Source organism: Lepidochelys kempii, unplaced genomic scaffold, assembly GCF_965140265.1.
Source record: "Lepidochelys kempii isolate rLepKem1 unplaced genomic scaffold, rLepKem1.hap2 scaffold_61, whole genome shotgun sequence".
NCBI lineage: Eukaryota > Metazoa > Chordata > Testudines > Cheloniidae > Lepidochelys > Lepidochelys kempii.
In genome coordinates, this window is record NW_027333641.1 from 607,993 (window position 1) to 623,869 (window position 15,877).

The 15,877-nt window shown below is 61.4% G+C and overlaps 1 protein-coding gene across 8 annotated transcripts in view; it reads left to right on the top strand.

The window, feature by feature from the left end:
- The first annotated feature begins 331 nt into the window (after positions 1-331).
- TRIM3 (tripartite motif containing 3) overlaps positions 332-15,877 on the top strand; it is a 35,860-nt gene continuing 20,314 nt past the window's right edge. For 3 of the 8 annotated variants that reach the window (XM_073327099.1, XM_073327101.1, XM_073327102.1), the window contains exons 1-2: positions 2,007-2,113; positions 3,259-3,433. In XM_073327099.1, the coding sequence (XP_073183200.1) occupies positions 3,303-3,433 (131 nt within the window). In that variant the 5' untranslated portion in view covers positions 2,007-2,113; positions 3,259-3,302. Of the gene's footprint in view, positions 465-1,997; positions 2,114-3,258; positions 3,434-8,664; positions 9,036-15,877 lie in introns of those variants that run through there. The other 5 variants (XR_012156553.1, XR_012156554.1, XM_073327100.1 and 2 more) reach the window with 4 other exon arrangements.

A 15,877-nucleotide genomic window follows, 5' to 3' on the forward strand; every position in this document is an offset into this window, starting at 1 on the left:
ACCCCCACCTTTCATCCATTCACCCCATCTCCATACACCCCTTCCATTCATACACTCCACACCCATTCACCCCTTCCAGTCATCCACCCCCACCTCCATACACCCCTTCCATTGTTACATCCCCCTTCTACCCAGATGGGGCTCCGGGGCTGGAGGTGCAGGGCTCAGGCGCTGGGCGGGGTGGGGCTGGCTGGGGGGGGGCCTCTGGGGCAGGGCGGGGCGGGGCTGGGGGCGGGGCTGAGGGGCTGGGCGGGGCTGGTTGGGGGCGAGGCTCGGGGCGGGATGTGGTTCCCATGGTAACCAGTCGCGTCCGCGCCTTGCTGCGGTCCGAACACTGGGGGCGGGGCCGAGCCGGGCCGGGCCGGGCCGGGCCTGGCCTGGCCTGCGCTGCTGGGAGCCGCCACCCAGCGCCTGGCCCGCCCGCTACCCCGGCTCGGCTCGGCTCGGCTCGGCGCGGCCACGTGGTGAGTGGGGCTGGAGCCGTGTGGGGCAGCATCGCCCGGCCCGGCCCGGCCTGGGGGCGGGGCAGAGGGAGCGCAGAGCAGAGCGGCGCCGCCGGGGCCCGGCTGCTGGGGGCGGGGTCGACTGCTGGGGGAGGGGGGACGAGGGGGGCACGACTGCTGGGGGAGGGGGCGAGAGAGGATGCGGGGGGGCTGTTGGGGAAGGGGTGCGGGGGGCTGAGGCTGGGGGTGTCTGACGACTCTGCGCTGGCTATGAGGAGGAGATGGGGGGGGGGGGCAGGGGCCGGGCACCGGGGCCTGGCGCTGGCCGTGGGGCGAGGGGCCGGGCACCGGGGCCTGGCGCTGGCCGTGGGGCGAGGGGCCGGGCACCGGGGCCTGGCGCTGGCCGTGGGGCGAGGGGCCGGGCACCGGGGCCTGGCGCTGGGCGAGGGGCGAGGGGCCGGGCACCGGGGCCTGGCGCTGGGCGAGGGGCGAGGGGCCGGGCACCGGGGCCTGGCGCTGGCCGTGGGGCGAGGGGCCGGGCACCGGGGCCTGGCGCTGGCCGTGGGGCGAGGGGCCGGGCACCGGGGCCTGGCGCTGGCCGAGGGGCGAGGGGCCGGGCACCGGGGCCTGGCGCTGGGCGAGGGGCCGGGCACCGGGGCCTGGCGCTGGCTATGGGGCACGGCTGGGCTCAGTGGCCTGGCAGGAAGCCTAGCAGGGTTTCCTGGGCCCGGTGCTACCCGTCACCCGGCCGGACTCTCTGCCACACCCTGGGGTCCGGGTACCCTCCCCCTGTGGGGGACCCCGGCCCCGCCCTGGCCTGTCCGGCCACTCTGCCCTGGCGGGACCCTCAGTGGCTCGGGCCCTTGGCCACGGCCCCAAGCGAGGGAGGGGCGTGGGCAGCCTGTGCATGTCCTGCCCCAGGGACGGCAGGGTCGGCCTCGGCCCCCTGAGCCCCCTCCTCAGCCCCCCTGTCCCGGTGTGCCTGCCCCCCCAGGGCACTGTGCCCCCTTGGCCATGGGGCGGTTACACCCGTGAGCCTCCCAATCGGCACCCTCCCCCCACACTCCCCAGTACCCCCTGCTGGGATCCTCCAGCCGGCGCGCTGCTCCCCCCGGCCAGCGCCCTGCTGCGCCCCCCCAGCTGCGCCCCCCGCCGGGATCCCCAGCCACGTCCCCCCCCCGCCGGGATCCCCCAGCCGGCGCCCTGTCCCCCCCCACTGCGCCCCCCGCCGGGATCCCCCTGCCACGTCCCCCCCCCACTGCGCCCCCCGCCGGGATCCCCCTGCCACGTCCCCCTGCCCCCCCCCCCACTGCGCCCCCCGCCGGGATCCCCCAGCCGGCGCCCTGCCCCCCCCCCACTGCGCCCCCCGCCGGGATCCCCCTGCCACGTCCCCCCCCACTGCGCCCCCCGCCGGGATCCCCCTGCCACGTCCCCCTGCCCCCCCCCCACTGCGCCCCCCGCCGGGATCCCCAGCCACGTCCCCCCCCCGCCGGGATCCCCTAGCCCAGCGGCCCCGCCCTCTGTCGCGGCGGCGGGGGCGGGGCGCTGTGACGGCGGCGGGGGCGGGGCGGCGGCGGTGACGTAGCCTCGCTCAGCTGCTGCCCGCACAATGGCCGGCCGGGCGGGGCGGCGGCCGGGCCTGGGACCCTGCGGCGCGGGGAGCCGCTAGCGTGAGTCGGGGGCTGCAGAGCCTGGCAGTGCTGGGGGGCGGAGATGTAGAGCCTTGGCGTGGGGGGCAGCGCTCTCTGGGGGGTGCAGAGCCTGGTGGTGGGTGGGGCAGAGTGCCCTCCGGGAAGGGGGGATGCGGAGGGGGGGAGCAGCGCCCTCCGGGGAGGGGGGATGCAGAACTGGGGGGGAGCAGTGCTCTCTCGGGGGGGGATGCAGAGCTGGGGGGAGGGGGGAGCAGCGCTCGCTGGGGGTAGGAGGGATGCAGAGCTGGGGGGGAGCAGCGCCCTCTGGGGAGGGGGGGATGCAGAGCTGGGGGGGAGCAGTGCTCTCTCGGGGGGGGGATGCAGAGCTGGGGGGAGGGGGGAGCAGCGCTCGCTGGGGGTAGGAGGGATGCAGAGCTGGGGGGGGAGCAGCGCCCTCTGGGGAGGGGGGGATGCAGAGCTGGGGGGGAGCAGTGCTCTCTCGGGGGGGGGATGCAGAGCTGGGGGGAGGGGGGAGCAGTGCTCGCTGGGGGTAGGAGGGATGCAGAGCTGGAGGGAGGGGGGAGCAGCGCCCTCTGGGGAGGGGGGGATGCAGAGCTCGCTGGAGGGAGGGGGGGATACAGAGCTGGGGGGAAGGGGGGAGCAGTGCCCCCATGCGAGGCTCTGAAGTGCCCCTGCTCCCAGCACCTGCTCGCCCCACGGCTCTGGGACGGAGCTCCCGGCTCTCGGTGTAGAGGAGCCCTGGAGCTGGGGCTAGCCGGCTCTTGCAGCCCCTGCTCTTTGCCAACTGTGCCCATGGTCTCAGAGGACACTGGATACTGGGTGGTGTGGCCTGAGCTGGCGGGGCCTCCAAGGGATGGGCAGGCCCCATAAGGCTCTGGCCACCCTGAGCCATTTCTGGGTTCTCCCCCTCCCTGAGCCGGGACAAGGGGCGGGGTGCCCAGGGGGCAGAGCCTCAGCAGGACCAGGGTGGCTGGATGCTCCTGGCCCTGGGCAGGGAGCTGGCCAGAGGACGGAGAGCTGCCTCTGGCCTGGTGCCTGCCTGGGCGGGATGCCAGGTCCTGGGGGGGCGTCTGAGGGCACCCCAGGGCCTGGGGCTGGGGCCGTTCAGGACAGCGCTGAGTGAGGGCACCGGTCCTGGCTCACCCCCACTCTCGCCCCTGCAGGTCAGTGGCAGTTGGGCCCGCAGCCTCGCTGACCGAGGGTCACCATGGCGAAGCGGGAGGCCAACGCCAGCCCCGTGGTGCGGCAGATCGACAAGCAGTTCCTGGTCTGCAGCATCTGCCTGGACCGGTACCGCAACCCCAAGGTGCTGCCCTGCCTGCACACCTTCTGTGAGCGGTGAGCGCCCCCCCCAGACCCCTTCATCCCCCCCAGGGCCCCTCCACCCCCCTAGGGCTCCCCCTCTACCTGCACACCTTCTGTGAGCGGTGAGCGCCCCCCCAGGCCCCTCTATCCCCCCCAGGGCTCCCCCTCTGCCTGCACACCTTCTGTGAGCGGTGAGCGCCCCCCCAGGGCTCCCCCTCTGCCTGCAACCCTTCTGTGAGCGGTGAGTGCCCCCCCCAGCCCCCTCCACCCCCCGCCGGGCCCCTCCGCCCCCCCAGGGCTCCCCCTCTGCCTGCAACCCTTCTGTGAGCGGTGAGCGCCCCCCCAGCCCCCTCCATCCCCCCCAGACCCCCTCCACGCCCCCAGGGCTCCCCCTCTGCCTGCACCCCTTCTGCGAGCCGTGAGCGCCCCCCCAGACCCCCTCCATCCCCCCCAGGGCTTCCCCTCTGCCTCCACCCCTTCTGTGAGCGGTGAGCGCCCCCCCAGACCCCCTCCACGCCCCCAGGGCTCCCCCTCTGCCTGCACCCCTTCTGCGAGCCGTGAGCGCCCCCCCAGACCCCCTCCATCCCCCCCAGGGCTTCCCCTCTGCCTCCACCCCTTCTGTGAGCGGTGAGCGCCCCCCCAGGCACCGCCATCACCCCCAGGGCTCCCCCTCTGCCTGCAACCCTTCTGTGAGCGGTGAGCGCCCCCCCAGGTCCCTTCCATCCCCCCCAGGGCTCCCCCTCTGCCTCCACCCCTTCTGCGAGTGGTGAGCGCCCCCCCAGCCCCCCTCCACCCCCCCAGCCCCCCTCCATCCCCCCAGGGCTCCCCCTCTGCCTGCACCCCTTCTGCGAGTGGTGAGCGCCCCCTCCACCCCCCCAGGCCCCCTCCATCACCCCCAGGGCTACCCCTCTGCCTGCACCCCTTCTTTGAGCGGTGAGCGCCCCCCCAGCCCCCTCCATCCCTCCTATGGCTACCCCTCTGCCTGCACCCCTTCTGTGAGCGGTGAGATGGGGGGGCCTTCAGGGCCTCACCTGCCTGTGACCCGGTGCCGTGTCCCTGGGGGGGATGTGGGCAGCATGGCCAGCCCTGGCTGGGATGATTTAACTGGGAATTGGTCCTGCTTCGAGCAGGGGGTTGGACTAGATGACCTTCTGGGGTCCCTTCCAACCCTGATATTCTATGATTCTATGTGACCCAGCACCGTCTCCCAGTGGGGGGTGGGGCTGCAGGGGTGGATCTGCCTGTGACCCAGCGCCGTGTCCCAGTGCGGATGGGAGTGGGCTGCCCTGATTCAGCACCAGAGCTTCCGGCGTGCTGGCCAAGCTGCACTGTGCCCTGAGGCCTTTTGTTCTAGCCAGCTAACGCTATGGGGGAGACCCCCCACCAGCTGGGGCTGAGATGGGCCCATGGGCTATTGAACGGCTGGATCACCCCTAAAGCCAGCCTATCCTTGACCTCTCTCTCCAGGCTCTGGGCTGTTTTCCCAGGGACTCTGAACAAGGGACACCTGATGGGAGGATTGGCCCCCACCTCAGGGAAGAGATCCACCCGGGGGTCTTCCCCCTTCTCCTCCGAATCGACCCTTACCAGGTCCAGGGTCCCCTCACTCTCCTCCCATAGAGCAGCTCAAAAGGGAAGAACCTGGTGGATTCCTGGGGCACTTCCCCATATCACAGGTGGGGCAGGTCCTTGTCCCCGTCCTGCAGATGCTGATTCATAAAAGTCCTCAGGATCAACCCCAGGGGCCCATAAACTCTCTCCACCAGCCCATGGGACGGAGGGTGACCTGCAGAGGCCCAGGTGGGCCAGACCCCCCATTTCATAGAATCATAGAATATCAGGGTTGGAAGGGACCCCAGAAGGTCATCTAGTCCAACCCCCTGCTCGAAGCAGGACCAATTCCCAGTTAAATCATCCCAGCCAGGGCTTTGTCAAGCCTGACCTTAATTTCTCCTGACCCATTTCTCCCACCAGCCCCAGAGCAAGACTGACAGGACATTGGACCCCTGGTCTCTAAGGACCTTGCTGGGGCCCCCCCTCTGCTGAAGATGGTCAGCAGCGCGTCTGCCTTGGTGGAGGACCCGCCCCTGGGTAGTGGGTGGCGAAATCCATCACCCCCAGGCCTTATTTCTTCCCTGCCCGGGTCGCCTTGCTGAGGGGCTGTCACGGAGTCCCCGGGCGATGCTCTGGAACTGCTCCCCATGAAGCCAGTCAGGACTCTTGGGCAGTCACCTTCCTGTAAGCAGCCTGTCTTCAGGACACACAGCTCACACGGCTTCCACCTTCCTGGGTCTGACCTCGGAGCATTCAGCCTCCTCTGCCCCTCTGTGCGCTTCCCACAGCGAGTCCGCTCAGGCGGGGCTCCTGGGGAAGCCAGAGGGTCCTGCACCCCAACTTCGCAGTCAGACGTGACTCTCAGCCAGCCAGTAAAACAGAAGGTTTATTAGACGACAGGAACGTGGTCTAAAACAGAGCTTGCAGGTGCAGAGAACGGGACCCCTCAGCTGGGTCCATTTTGGGGGGCAGTGAGCCAGACAACCCCGTCTGCACTTCACTCCATGTCCCAGCCAGCCCCAAACTGAAACTCCCTCCAGCCCCTCCTCCTCTGGGTTTTGTTCCTTTCCTGGGCCAGGTGGTCACCTGATTCCCTTGTTATCCAACCCTTCAGCTTTCACCTTGGGGGTGGGGAGGGGGGAAAGGGCCCAGGCCATCAGTTGCCAAGAAACAGGGTGTTGGCCATTCTCTGTGTCCAGACCCCTGCACACCCCTGCCCTCTAGGGCTCTGCAATGATCATACACCCTTACCCCACCCTCTAAATACTTAAGAACTGCATAGGGGAAACTGAGGCACCCCCACAATATTCGGAGGAAACATTAAGAATAGTCCCACTTCGTCACAGGGGCCCCACTATGTCCATAGTCACCTTCTGGAAAGGTTCCTCTGTGTTGGGCAGGGGTCTCAAGGGAGCTTCTCCCTTATCCTGGCCTTCCCTCCCCCCCACCTCTGGCCAGGGTTGCAGGACCTGCCGTGCCGCTGGGCCGCGTCCCAGACTCCGGGCCAGTCGTGGTTCTGCAGCAGCCGCTGCCTGGGGCCTGGATCCCCTGGTGTCCCGAGAGAGGGTCATTGCGGGCCAGGTACGACAGCTGGTGGTGACATTTCCGGGGCACCCCCAGCGGCCTCCTGATCCCCCACGGTTCTACTTCCCCTGGGGGAGCCCCGTCTCGGTACAGGAATCCCTTCTCCCACGGGAATCTGTCCCTGCAGCCTTCCCCACGGGGGTTTGCAGCCTGTGGCCAGCAAGTCCCCTCAGCTCCTCCTAGGAGGGATCCTTCCGTAGCTCGGTCTGGAATTCAGGTGCTGGGGACGGGAGTGGGACCTGCTCCCTCTCGTGGGCTGGGCCTGGGGTCACAGCCCCGCTGAGCCCTGTCCCTGGTCGCTCCCTCCCTGCCGTGGGATCACTTCCCAGCAGCGTCTCTGGACCAGCTAAACCTGGTTGGCAGCCGAACTGCCCTGCCTGTGGGTCCCCCCCTCAACTGGGGTCTCAGCTCCACCCTTGCTCAGCGCTGCCCTTGCTGTCCCAGTGGGGGCAGGCAGCGAGCTCTCTGCTCTCCTTACAGCATCGGATCCAGCGTGAGCCCCCTCTCCGGTGTGCAGGGGGGCAGGGAGCCTCTTTCCGTCCCACCCAGTCCCAGGGGGCTGGTTACAGGTAGGCAGGTATCCTAAGCCTAGCAGCTCCTCCCCACTGCCAGCCAGGTCATCTGCATTTTCACTGACCATTTCCCTCTCCGCCGATTGGTTCCCTGGATTCAAATTCAGATCCTCGGCCGTTACAGGAGCAGGGCCTGGATCCTGTCCCAAAGAGACACAGTCACCCCCCAACAGGACCTCACGGCCCATATCCTGGAGAGCCCCAACGACCAGCCAGCCCCACCCCTCCTGGGTCTGCACAGGGATCTGGGCCACAGGCAGGGCGAGGGGCTTTGTCCTTGGGACCCTCACTCAGCTCACACAGCCCCTCAGCATCTGAGGCTGCACCACCCAGGGCCTGACACCAGTTCTCTCTGTCGCAGGATCTCGCCACCCCAGGAATGTCTCCCCATTGACCATCCCTTTCCGCTCCCACTGGAGGTCTGAGGGGCCTAACCCCAGGAAACTCCACACAGACATATAGGCTGGGGCCGGGAGCCTGTCCACCTCCCCACCCATCGGGCTGACGGAGTCTATGGCCTTGGGACCCAGCAAGGGAGCTAGACACCGGGGCTTTTCCGCAGGGTCCCCCTGGTTCAAATCGCCAGCCTGCTCAAAGGCAGTGAGGTGGCATCCACATCCCCCCCCTTAACCAGGGCAGCAATTTAGTCTCGAGGTTCCCTGTGGAACTGGGGGTCTATCCACACTCACCCCTGGGAGGTCCCCTAGGCCTCTCCACCCCACCATCGCCAGTTCATGCTGCTGCTTTTCCTGCAGCTCTTTCTTTGGCTCTCGCTGTCTCCCACGGTCCTCGGACTCAGCTCCAATCCCGTCCGATTCCCTGATGGCAAACCCGATTGTGAAGACCCCCGTCTGGTTGGGGACAGGAGTCTTGGGGATGCCTGGCTACTACTCCAGCTGCTCCCAAATCCTGCTATAGCCCCATTTGGGGTCAGGACTCTGTTCCTTAGGGCGGTCATCGTCCTCCAGCTGCACGATGAACTGTGCTTTGGTGATCTTTCCCATGCACAACCCTCTCTTTTTGCACAGGGTTATTATCGTGGGGAGGAGGGATAGCTCAGTGGTTTGAGCATTGGCCTGCTAAACCCAGGTTTGTGAGTTCAATCCTTGAGGGGGCCATTTAGGGATCTGGGGCAAAAATTGGGGATTGGTCCTGCTTTGAGCAGGGGGTTGGACTAGATGACCTCCTGAGGTCCCTTCCAACTCTGATATTCTGTGATTCTATGGTGATAGGCCATCACTCCGCTGTTCCCAAGTTGTTGTGGACTCACAGGCCCGTGTGCTCTCAGCTCCCCACGGTTTCCAGGAGGAATCTCTAGTGTGCCAGCCCTTCTCGAGGTCACCACCTCTCTCCCAGGGTCGAGCCGCAGATTCCTCCACCCATGGGACTGCTTGCCGTAGTCCCCAGGGGGATCCTGTTACTGCAACAGTCCTTCTCGCTGGTCACACATTCCCAGGGGTTAAGCGTAGCTCCTTCGCCCCCTGGAACCACCCCTCTCTGAGCCTTCAGCACGCCTGGTCCTCATTAAGCCCCCTTTGTTTTACTGCTCCCCAGTCACTTACTGCAAGAAATGGGATTCACGGGATGCAGTACATCCCACCACTTGTCACGGAGTCCTCGGGCGATGCTCTGGACCTACTCTATACGAAGCCAGTCAGGACTCTGGGGGAGCCTCCTCTCTGAGAGCAGATTGTCTCCAGGGCAAGAAACTTACACGGCTTCGACCTTCCTGAGTCTGATCTCAGAGCATTCAGCATCGTCTTCTCACACTGTGCGCTTCCTGCAACGAGTCCGTGCAGGCGGGGCTCCTGGGGAAGCCAGAGGCTCCTGCACCCTAATTCCACAGTCAGACGTGACTCTCAGCCAGCTGGGAACACAGAAGGTTTATTACACGACAGGGACATGATCTAACACAGAGCTTGGAGGTACAAAGAAGAGGACCCCTCAGTCAGGTCCATCTTGGGGGCAGGGGATCTGAGCCTCCCTCCTTCCCCAGCAGCTCCAAACTGAAACTCTCCTGCCCCTCTTCTGGCCTTTTTCTTTTTCCCTGGTCAGGAGGCCATCTGATCTCTTTGTTCTCCAACCCCTTCAGTTGCCACCTTTGCAGGGGAGGGGCCCAGGCCATCAGGTGCCAGGAGACAGGGTGTCGGCTATTCTGTGTGCAGACACCATCCCACTGGCCCTGTTAGGGCTCTGCAGCAATCACACCCTCTGATCCCCCCACCTAGAGACTTAAGAACTGCATAGGGGAAACTGAGGCACCCCCACAGTATTCAGAGAAAACATTAAGAACATTCCCACTTTGTCCCACATACACCATGTCCTGGGGCCGCAGGCTCCGTGCTGTGCCCCAGATGTGGTCCCTCAGTGTGCCAGACCTGCAGGGGGTCTCACTCTCCCTACAGGGCAGGTCATGCAGCCTCACCACCTGGGAAACAGACTCTGGACTCCAGCCTGCTGCTTCCCAGGGTGAGCTCTGCTCCGTGAGTCCAGCCAACGGACCCTGCTCTGAGATGGGTCCCCTCTTCAGGGATGAATGCACCAAGCCACCTTTTCAGAGGAGAGTCCCGTTTATTAGCCACCTAGGGAGTCCTTAGGGTAGCCCAGAGGACGGAAGGGAAAAACACAGACCGCTGCTGTGGGGTTGGCCTTGGCCAGTTCTTTTTACTGCCCCTCTCGGCTCCGACAGCTCGTTTATACCCGTGTCTCTGAGGGTGTCCGCACAACGACATTTTGCTGACACAAGTTTCGTTGGCATAGAGCCACTGCGGTCGTACGTCACTGGTGTGCATGCACACTCAGCTCCTCGCGTACTCACCAGGAGTGCTTGTGTCCGTGCACGAGGCTGTGCACAATGGGCGGGGCCCAGCGAGCAACCCGCCACCGTCCAGCGTAGCGGGTAGCATAGGCAATGCATGCGGGGACAGAAACGAGACAGAACAGGTGACTGGGAGCAAGAGGTCAACTTCCCACAATGCAACGGTCTCCATCCCATAATATCTCTATCCCATAACTTTTGCACCTCTCTTCACTTTCCCACGACCCTGGGCCGGACGAGTCGCTGTTCCCCATCTCTCCCAGAAGCGTGGCGCCCGCACAGGTCTGCTCTGCTGCCCTGAGTGTTGCGAGCCGTGTGCGGTCCTCGGGTATTTGCAGAGCTGCGGGATGTAGTGAAACCCACTCGAGGGGCGTGGTGGGATTCACAGAGCAGCTGCAGCTGGGATAGTGCCACTTCTGGGCTCATGTGTCCCGGGCTCTGGGCTCTGGATGAAGCTCACCCAGGACTCTGGGGCAGTGTCTCCCCTCAGGGCGCCTGTCCAAGGGCAAGGACCCTGCTCCACTTTGGCCCCTCCTGGGTCTGACCTCGGAGCGTTCAGCTCCCTGGTCACCCTGTGAGCTCCCTGCAGCAAGTCCCCCTGGGGGAGCCTCATCCCCAAAGGGCCCTGCCCCCAACTCCGCAGCCAGCTGTGACTCCCAGCCCGTGTGTGACACAGATGGGTTATTATCGTGGGGAGATGGGGGATCTAGAGCCCTGGGCCCTCGCCCCTGAGTCCCCAGCCAGGAGACTGACTCACTTCCAGCGGCCTGGCCTCAAACCCGCCCTATCACATGGGGCTGACCCACGCTTGGCTGTCTGTGTCAGTTCTGGGGTCCCCATTGGGGAAGGCTGGTGATGAATGGAAGAAGGCTTGGAAAAGTGATGGGAATAACTCAAGGGCTGCAGAGCTCCCCGGAGTGAGAGACTGGAGGAGCTCAGTCTGGGTAGCGGAACAAAGAGAAGGTGAGGGTGACTTGGTGATGGCCATATGGTGATACTAACACTCTTTCCACCCACTAGTGCCTCTGGAGGATGTTAAACAGCAGCTACTATTTTAAAATCATCAGATCCATGTAACTTGCACCCAAGAGTTTTAAAAGAGCTGGATGAGGAGCTTGCTGGACTGTTATGTTGATTTTTGACAAGTTTGAGACTGGAAGAAACTAATGTGGCAATATTTTTAAAGGGTAAAGGGGCTGACACAGGTAATTACAGGCCTGTCAGCCTGACATCAATGCAGGGCAAGATAATGGAGTGGCTGATACAGCACTTGATTCATAAAGAACTAAAGGAGGGAAATGTAATTAATGCAAATCAGCATGGGTTTATGGAAAATAGACCCTGTTAAACTGTCACAAGAGCAGAGGCTTGGGGCTCTGGAACGGCTCTGGATGAAGCCAGGCAGGACTCTGGTGCGACATCTCCCCTCAGGGCACCTGTCACCAGGGCAAAGCCCTGGGAGCGGTGTGGCGGGGGGCGGGGGAGCAGAGCCTCGGGCTCCCCCTCTTCAGTCCCCCAGCTGCAGACTGACTTGCCTCCTGCAGCCCAGCCTCAGTCACATCCAGCTGCCCCCCTCCATCCTTTGTCTCTTTCCTGGGCAAACCGGGCACCTGGCCTCCACCTCTCGCTTTGTTCTCAGCCTTGTGAAACTGGCCCTATTAAAGCACCATGGACTTCATTCTGTTACACATTATAGATGGGATCAAGTCATGACCACTTGTACCTAAGGAACCATTAACTTTGAGTTCTGTGATCAGTTCTTCATTGTCTCTTAGGCCAGGGTCTAATACAGAACCTCTCCCCATGACCCGTGCCGGTGCTGTGCTGTTGGAGTTAGGAAATTCTCCTCTACAGTCCTTAGGGATTCCAAAGGGCTGCTCGTACTGGCATGGGACGCTCCAGCGCGCATCACGCAGATTCAGTGGCATGCAGTGCTTTTCCCTACACGCTGCAGCCAGGCGCATCCAGAGGGTCATTTGGAGTCTGGAACAGACATGTACCAACACCCCACCTGGGCCTTTTTCGCCTAGGACACTGATCTACACGCATTCAACAGGATCATGTGTCTTCTGAGTTAGCAGTGACTTGGACACAGGTGATGCTATCTTTGACAAAGTCCCTCCCCTTCCTCTTTTGCACACTCACCCCTTCCTCAATGGGTTATAACCAGTGACTCTAACACTGCAATTGTGCGAATCATCCCACCAGCTTACAGCAATCACAACTAGATCGAACAGATGCTCCTAAATTCCACTTCCTTTTCTTTATCACCCAGCCCCCCAGTGCTGGTGTCTGGGTGGTACGTTCCTTCCCGAGGCTCTGGGCAGCGCCCCCTAGCGCTGGTAGGTGAGCTCCAGGCACTGCACTGGGTCTGCTTCCCCTGACCCTGCCCCCCCCGGGGCCATGCTGGGTCAGAGAATATCAGGGTTGGAAGGGACCTCAGGAGGTCATCTAGTCCCACCCCCTGTTCAAAGCAGGACCTATCCCCAACTAAATCATCCCAGCCAAGATGTCAAGCCTGACCTTAAAAACTTCTAAGGAAGGAGATTCCACCACCTCCCTAGGTAACGCATTCCAGTGTTTCATAGATTCATAGATATTTAGGTCAGAAGGGACCATTATGATCATCTAGTCTGACCTCCTGCACAATGCAGGCCACAGAACTTCACCCACCACTCCTAAAAAAGACCTCACACCTATATCTGTGCTATTGAAGTCCTCAAATTGTAGTTTGAAGACCTCAAGGAGCAGAGAATCCTCCAGCAAGTGACCCATGCCCCATGCTACAGAGGAAGGCGAAAAACCTCCAGGGCCTTCCAATCTGCCCTGGAGGAAAATTCCTTCCCGACCCCAAATATGGCGATCAGCTAAACCCTGAGCATATGGGCAAGATTCATCAGCCAGATACTACAGAAAATTCTTTCCCGGGTAACTTGGATCTTACCCCATCTAAAAACCCATCACAGGCCATTGGGCCTATTTACCATGAATATTTAATTACCAAAACCATGTTATCCCATCATACCATCTCCTCCATAAACTTATCGAGTTTAATCTTAAAGCAAGATAGATCTTTTGCCCCCACTACTTCCCTCGGAAGGCTATTCCAAAACTTCACTCCTCTGATGGTTAGAAACCTTCGTCTAATTTCTAATCTAAGGGTTTCACCACCCTCCTAGTGAAAAAGTCCAACCTAAACCTCCCCCACTGCAACTTGAGACCACTACTCCTCGTTCTGTCATCTGCTACCATTGAGAACAGTCTAGATCCATCCTCTTTGGAACCCCCTTTCAGGTAGTTGAAAGCAGCTATCAAATCCCCCCTCATTCTTCTCTTCTGCAGGCTAAACAATCCCAGTTCCCTCAGCCTCTCCTCATAAGTCATGTGTTCCAGACCCCTAATCATTTTTGTTGCCCTTCGCTGGACTCTCTCCAATTTATCCACATCCTTCTTGTAGTGTGGGGCCCAAAACTGGACACAGTACTCCAGATGAGGCCTCACCAATGTCGAATAGAGGGGAACGATCACATCCCTCGATCTGCTGGCAATGCCCCTAATTATACATCCCAAAATGCATTGGCCTTCTTGGCAACAAGGGCACACTGCTGACTCATATCCAGCTTCTCGTCCACTGTCACCCCTAGGTCCTTTTCTGCAGACCTGCTGCCGAGCCATTCGGTCCCTAGTCTGAAGCGGTGCATTGGATTCTTCCGTCCTAAGTGCAGGACTCTGCACTTGTCCTTGTTGAACCTCATCAAATTTCTTTTGGCCAATCCTCTAATTTGTCAAGGTCCCTCTGTATCCTATCCCTCCCCTCCAGCGTATCTACCACTCCTCCCAGTTTAGTGTCATCTGCAAACTTGCTGTGGGTGCAATCCACACCATCCTCCAGATCATTAATGAAGATATTGAACAAAACCGGCTCCAGGACCGACCCCTGGGGCACTCCACTTGACACCGGCTGCCAACTAGGCATGGAGCCATTGATCACTACCCGTTGAGCCCGACAATCTAGCCAGCTTTCTATCCACCTTACAGTCCATTCATCCAGCCCATACTTCTTTAACTTGCTGGCAAGAATACTGTGGGAGACTGTGTCAAAAACTTTGCTAAAGTCAAGGAACAACACGTCCACTGCTTTCCCTTCATCCACAGAACCAGTTATCTCGTCATAGAAGGCAATTAGATTAGTCAGGCATGACCTTCCCTTGGTGAATCCATGCTGACTCTTCCTGATCACTTTCCTCTCCTCTAAGTGCTTCAGGATTGATTCCTTGAGGGTCTGCTCCATGATTTTTCCAGGGACTGAGGTGAGGCTGACTGGCCTGTAGTTCCCAGGATCCTCCTCCTTCCCTCTTTTAAAGATGGGCATTACATTAGCCTTTTTCCAGTCGCCCGGGACTTCCCCCGATCTCCATGAGTTTTCAAAGATAATGGCCAATGGCTCTGCAATCACATCCGCCAACTCCTTTAGCACTCTCGGATGCAGCGCATCTGGCCCCATGGACTTGTGCACGTCCAGCTTTTCTAAATAGTCCCGAACCACTTCTTTCTCCACAGAGGGCTGGTCACCTCCTCCCCATGCTGTGCTGCCCAGTGCAGCAGTCTGGGAGCTGACCTTGTTAGTGAAAACAGAGGCAAAAAAAGCATTGAGTACATTAGCTTTTTCCACATCCTCTGTCACTAGGTTGCCTCCCTCATTCAGTAAGGGGCCCACACATTCCTTGGCTTTCTTCTTGTTGCCAACATACCTGAAGAAACTCTTCTTGTTAGTCTTAACATCTCTTGCTAGCTGCAACTCCAGGTGTGATTTGACCTTCCTGATTTCACTCCTGCATGCCCGAGCAATATTTTTATACTCATCCCTGGTCATTTGTCCAATCTTCCACTTCTTGTAAGCTTCTTTTTTGTGTTTAAGATCAGCAAGGATTTCACTGTTAAGCCAAGCTGGTTGCCTGCCATATTTACTATTCTTTCGACACATTGGGATGGTTTGTCCCTGTAACCTCAATAGGGATTCTTTGAAATACAGCCAGCTCTCCTGGACTCTTTTCCCCCTCATGTTATTCTCCCAGGGGATCCTACCCATCTGTTCCCTGAAGGAGTCGAAGTCTGCTTTCCTGAAGTCCAGGGTCCGTATTCTGCTGCTTTCCTTTCTTCCTTGTGTCAGGATCCTGAACTCGACCATCTCATGGTCACTGCCTCTCAGGTTCCCATCCACTTTTGCTTTCCCTATTAATTCTTCCTGGTTTGTGAGCAGCAGGTCAAGAAGAGCTCTGCCCCTAGTTGGTTCCTCCAGCACTTGCACCAGGAAATTGTCCCCGACGCTTTCCAAAAACTTCCTGGATTGTCTGTGCACCGCTGTATTGCTCTCCCTCCCCCGGGCGCTGCACTGGGTCCATTCCCCCTGACCTCCCGGGCACTGCGCTGGATCCACCCCCCGGTGTGGAAGAGAGGTGGGGGCAGAGATGGGCTCTGGGAACTCTCAGTGGCCGGAGAGATTCCTGCCCGGGGAGAGCGACCAGGCCGGGCTGGCCCAGGGGCGATGGGAAAGAATTTTGAAGGGGACAGCTGCCCCCCCTTCCATCAGAGCTGCCTGGGGGGAGCTTCATTTTGGGTGTCTCAGGGCGTGACCCTCTGCACCCCCTGGAGTGATGTTCACTTATCTCCCTCTGCCTCATTTTCCCCCCCAGCTCCCCACTGTCCCGCACCCACTCACCTGTCCGTCCGTCTGTCCCACCCCATTCACAGGGCTCATGGCTGGCTCGTCTCTGGGATCACCCCGCTGCCTGGCGTGCACTCGTTTGTCCGGATCTCCTCCCTCCCTGTCCGACTGTTTGTCTCTCCCTCCCTCTCTGCCCCCGTCCGTCCATCTCCCCCTGCCCGGATCCCTTCCCCGTCTGTCCGATCCACCCTCGTAGGCTCCACTTGTCCCGGTGCTGGCCCAGC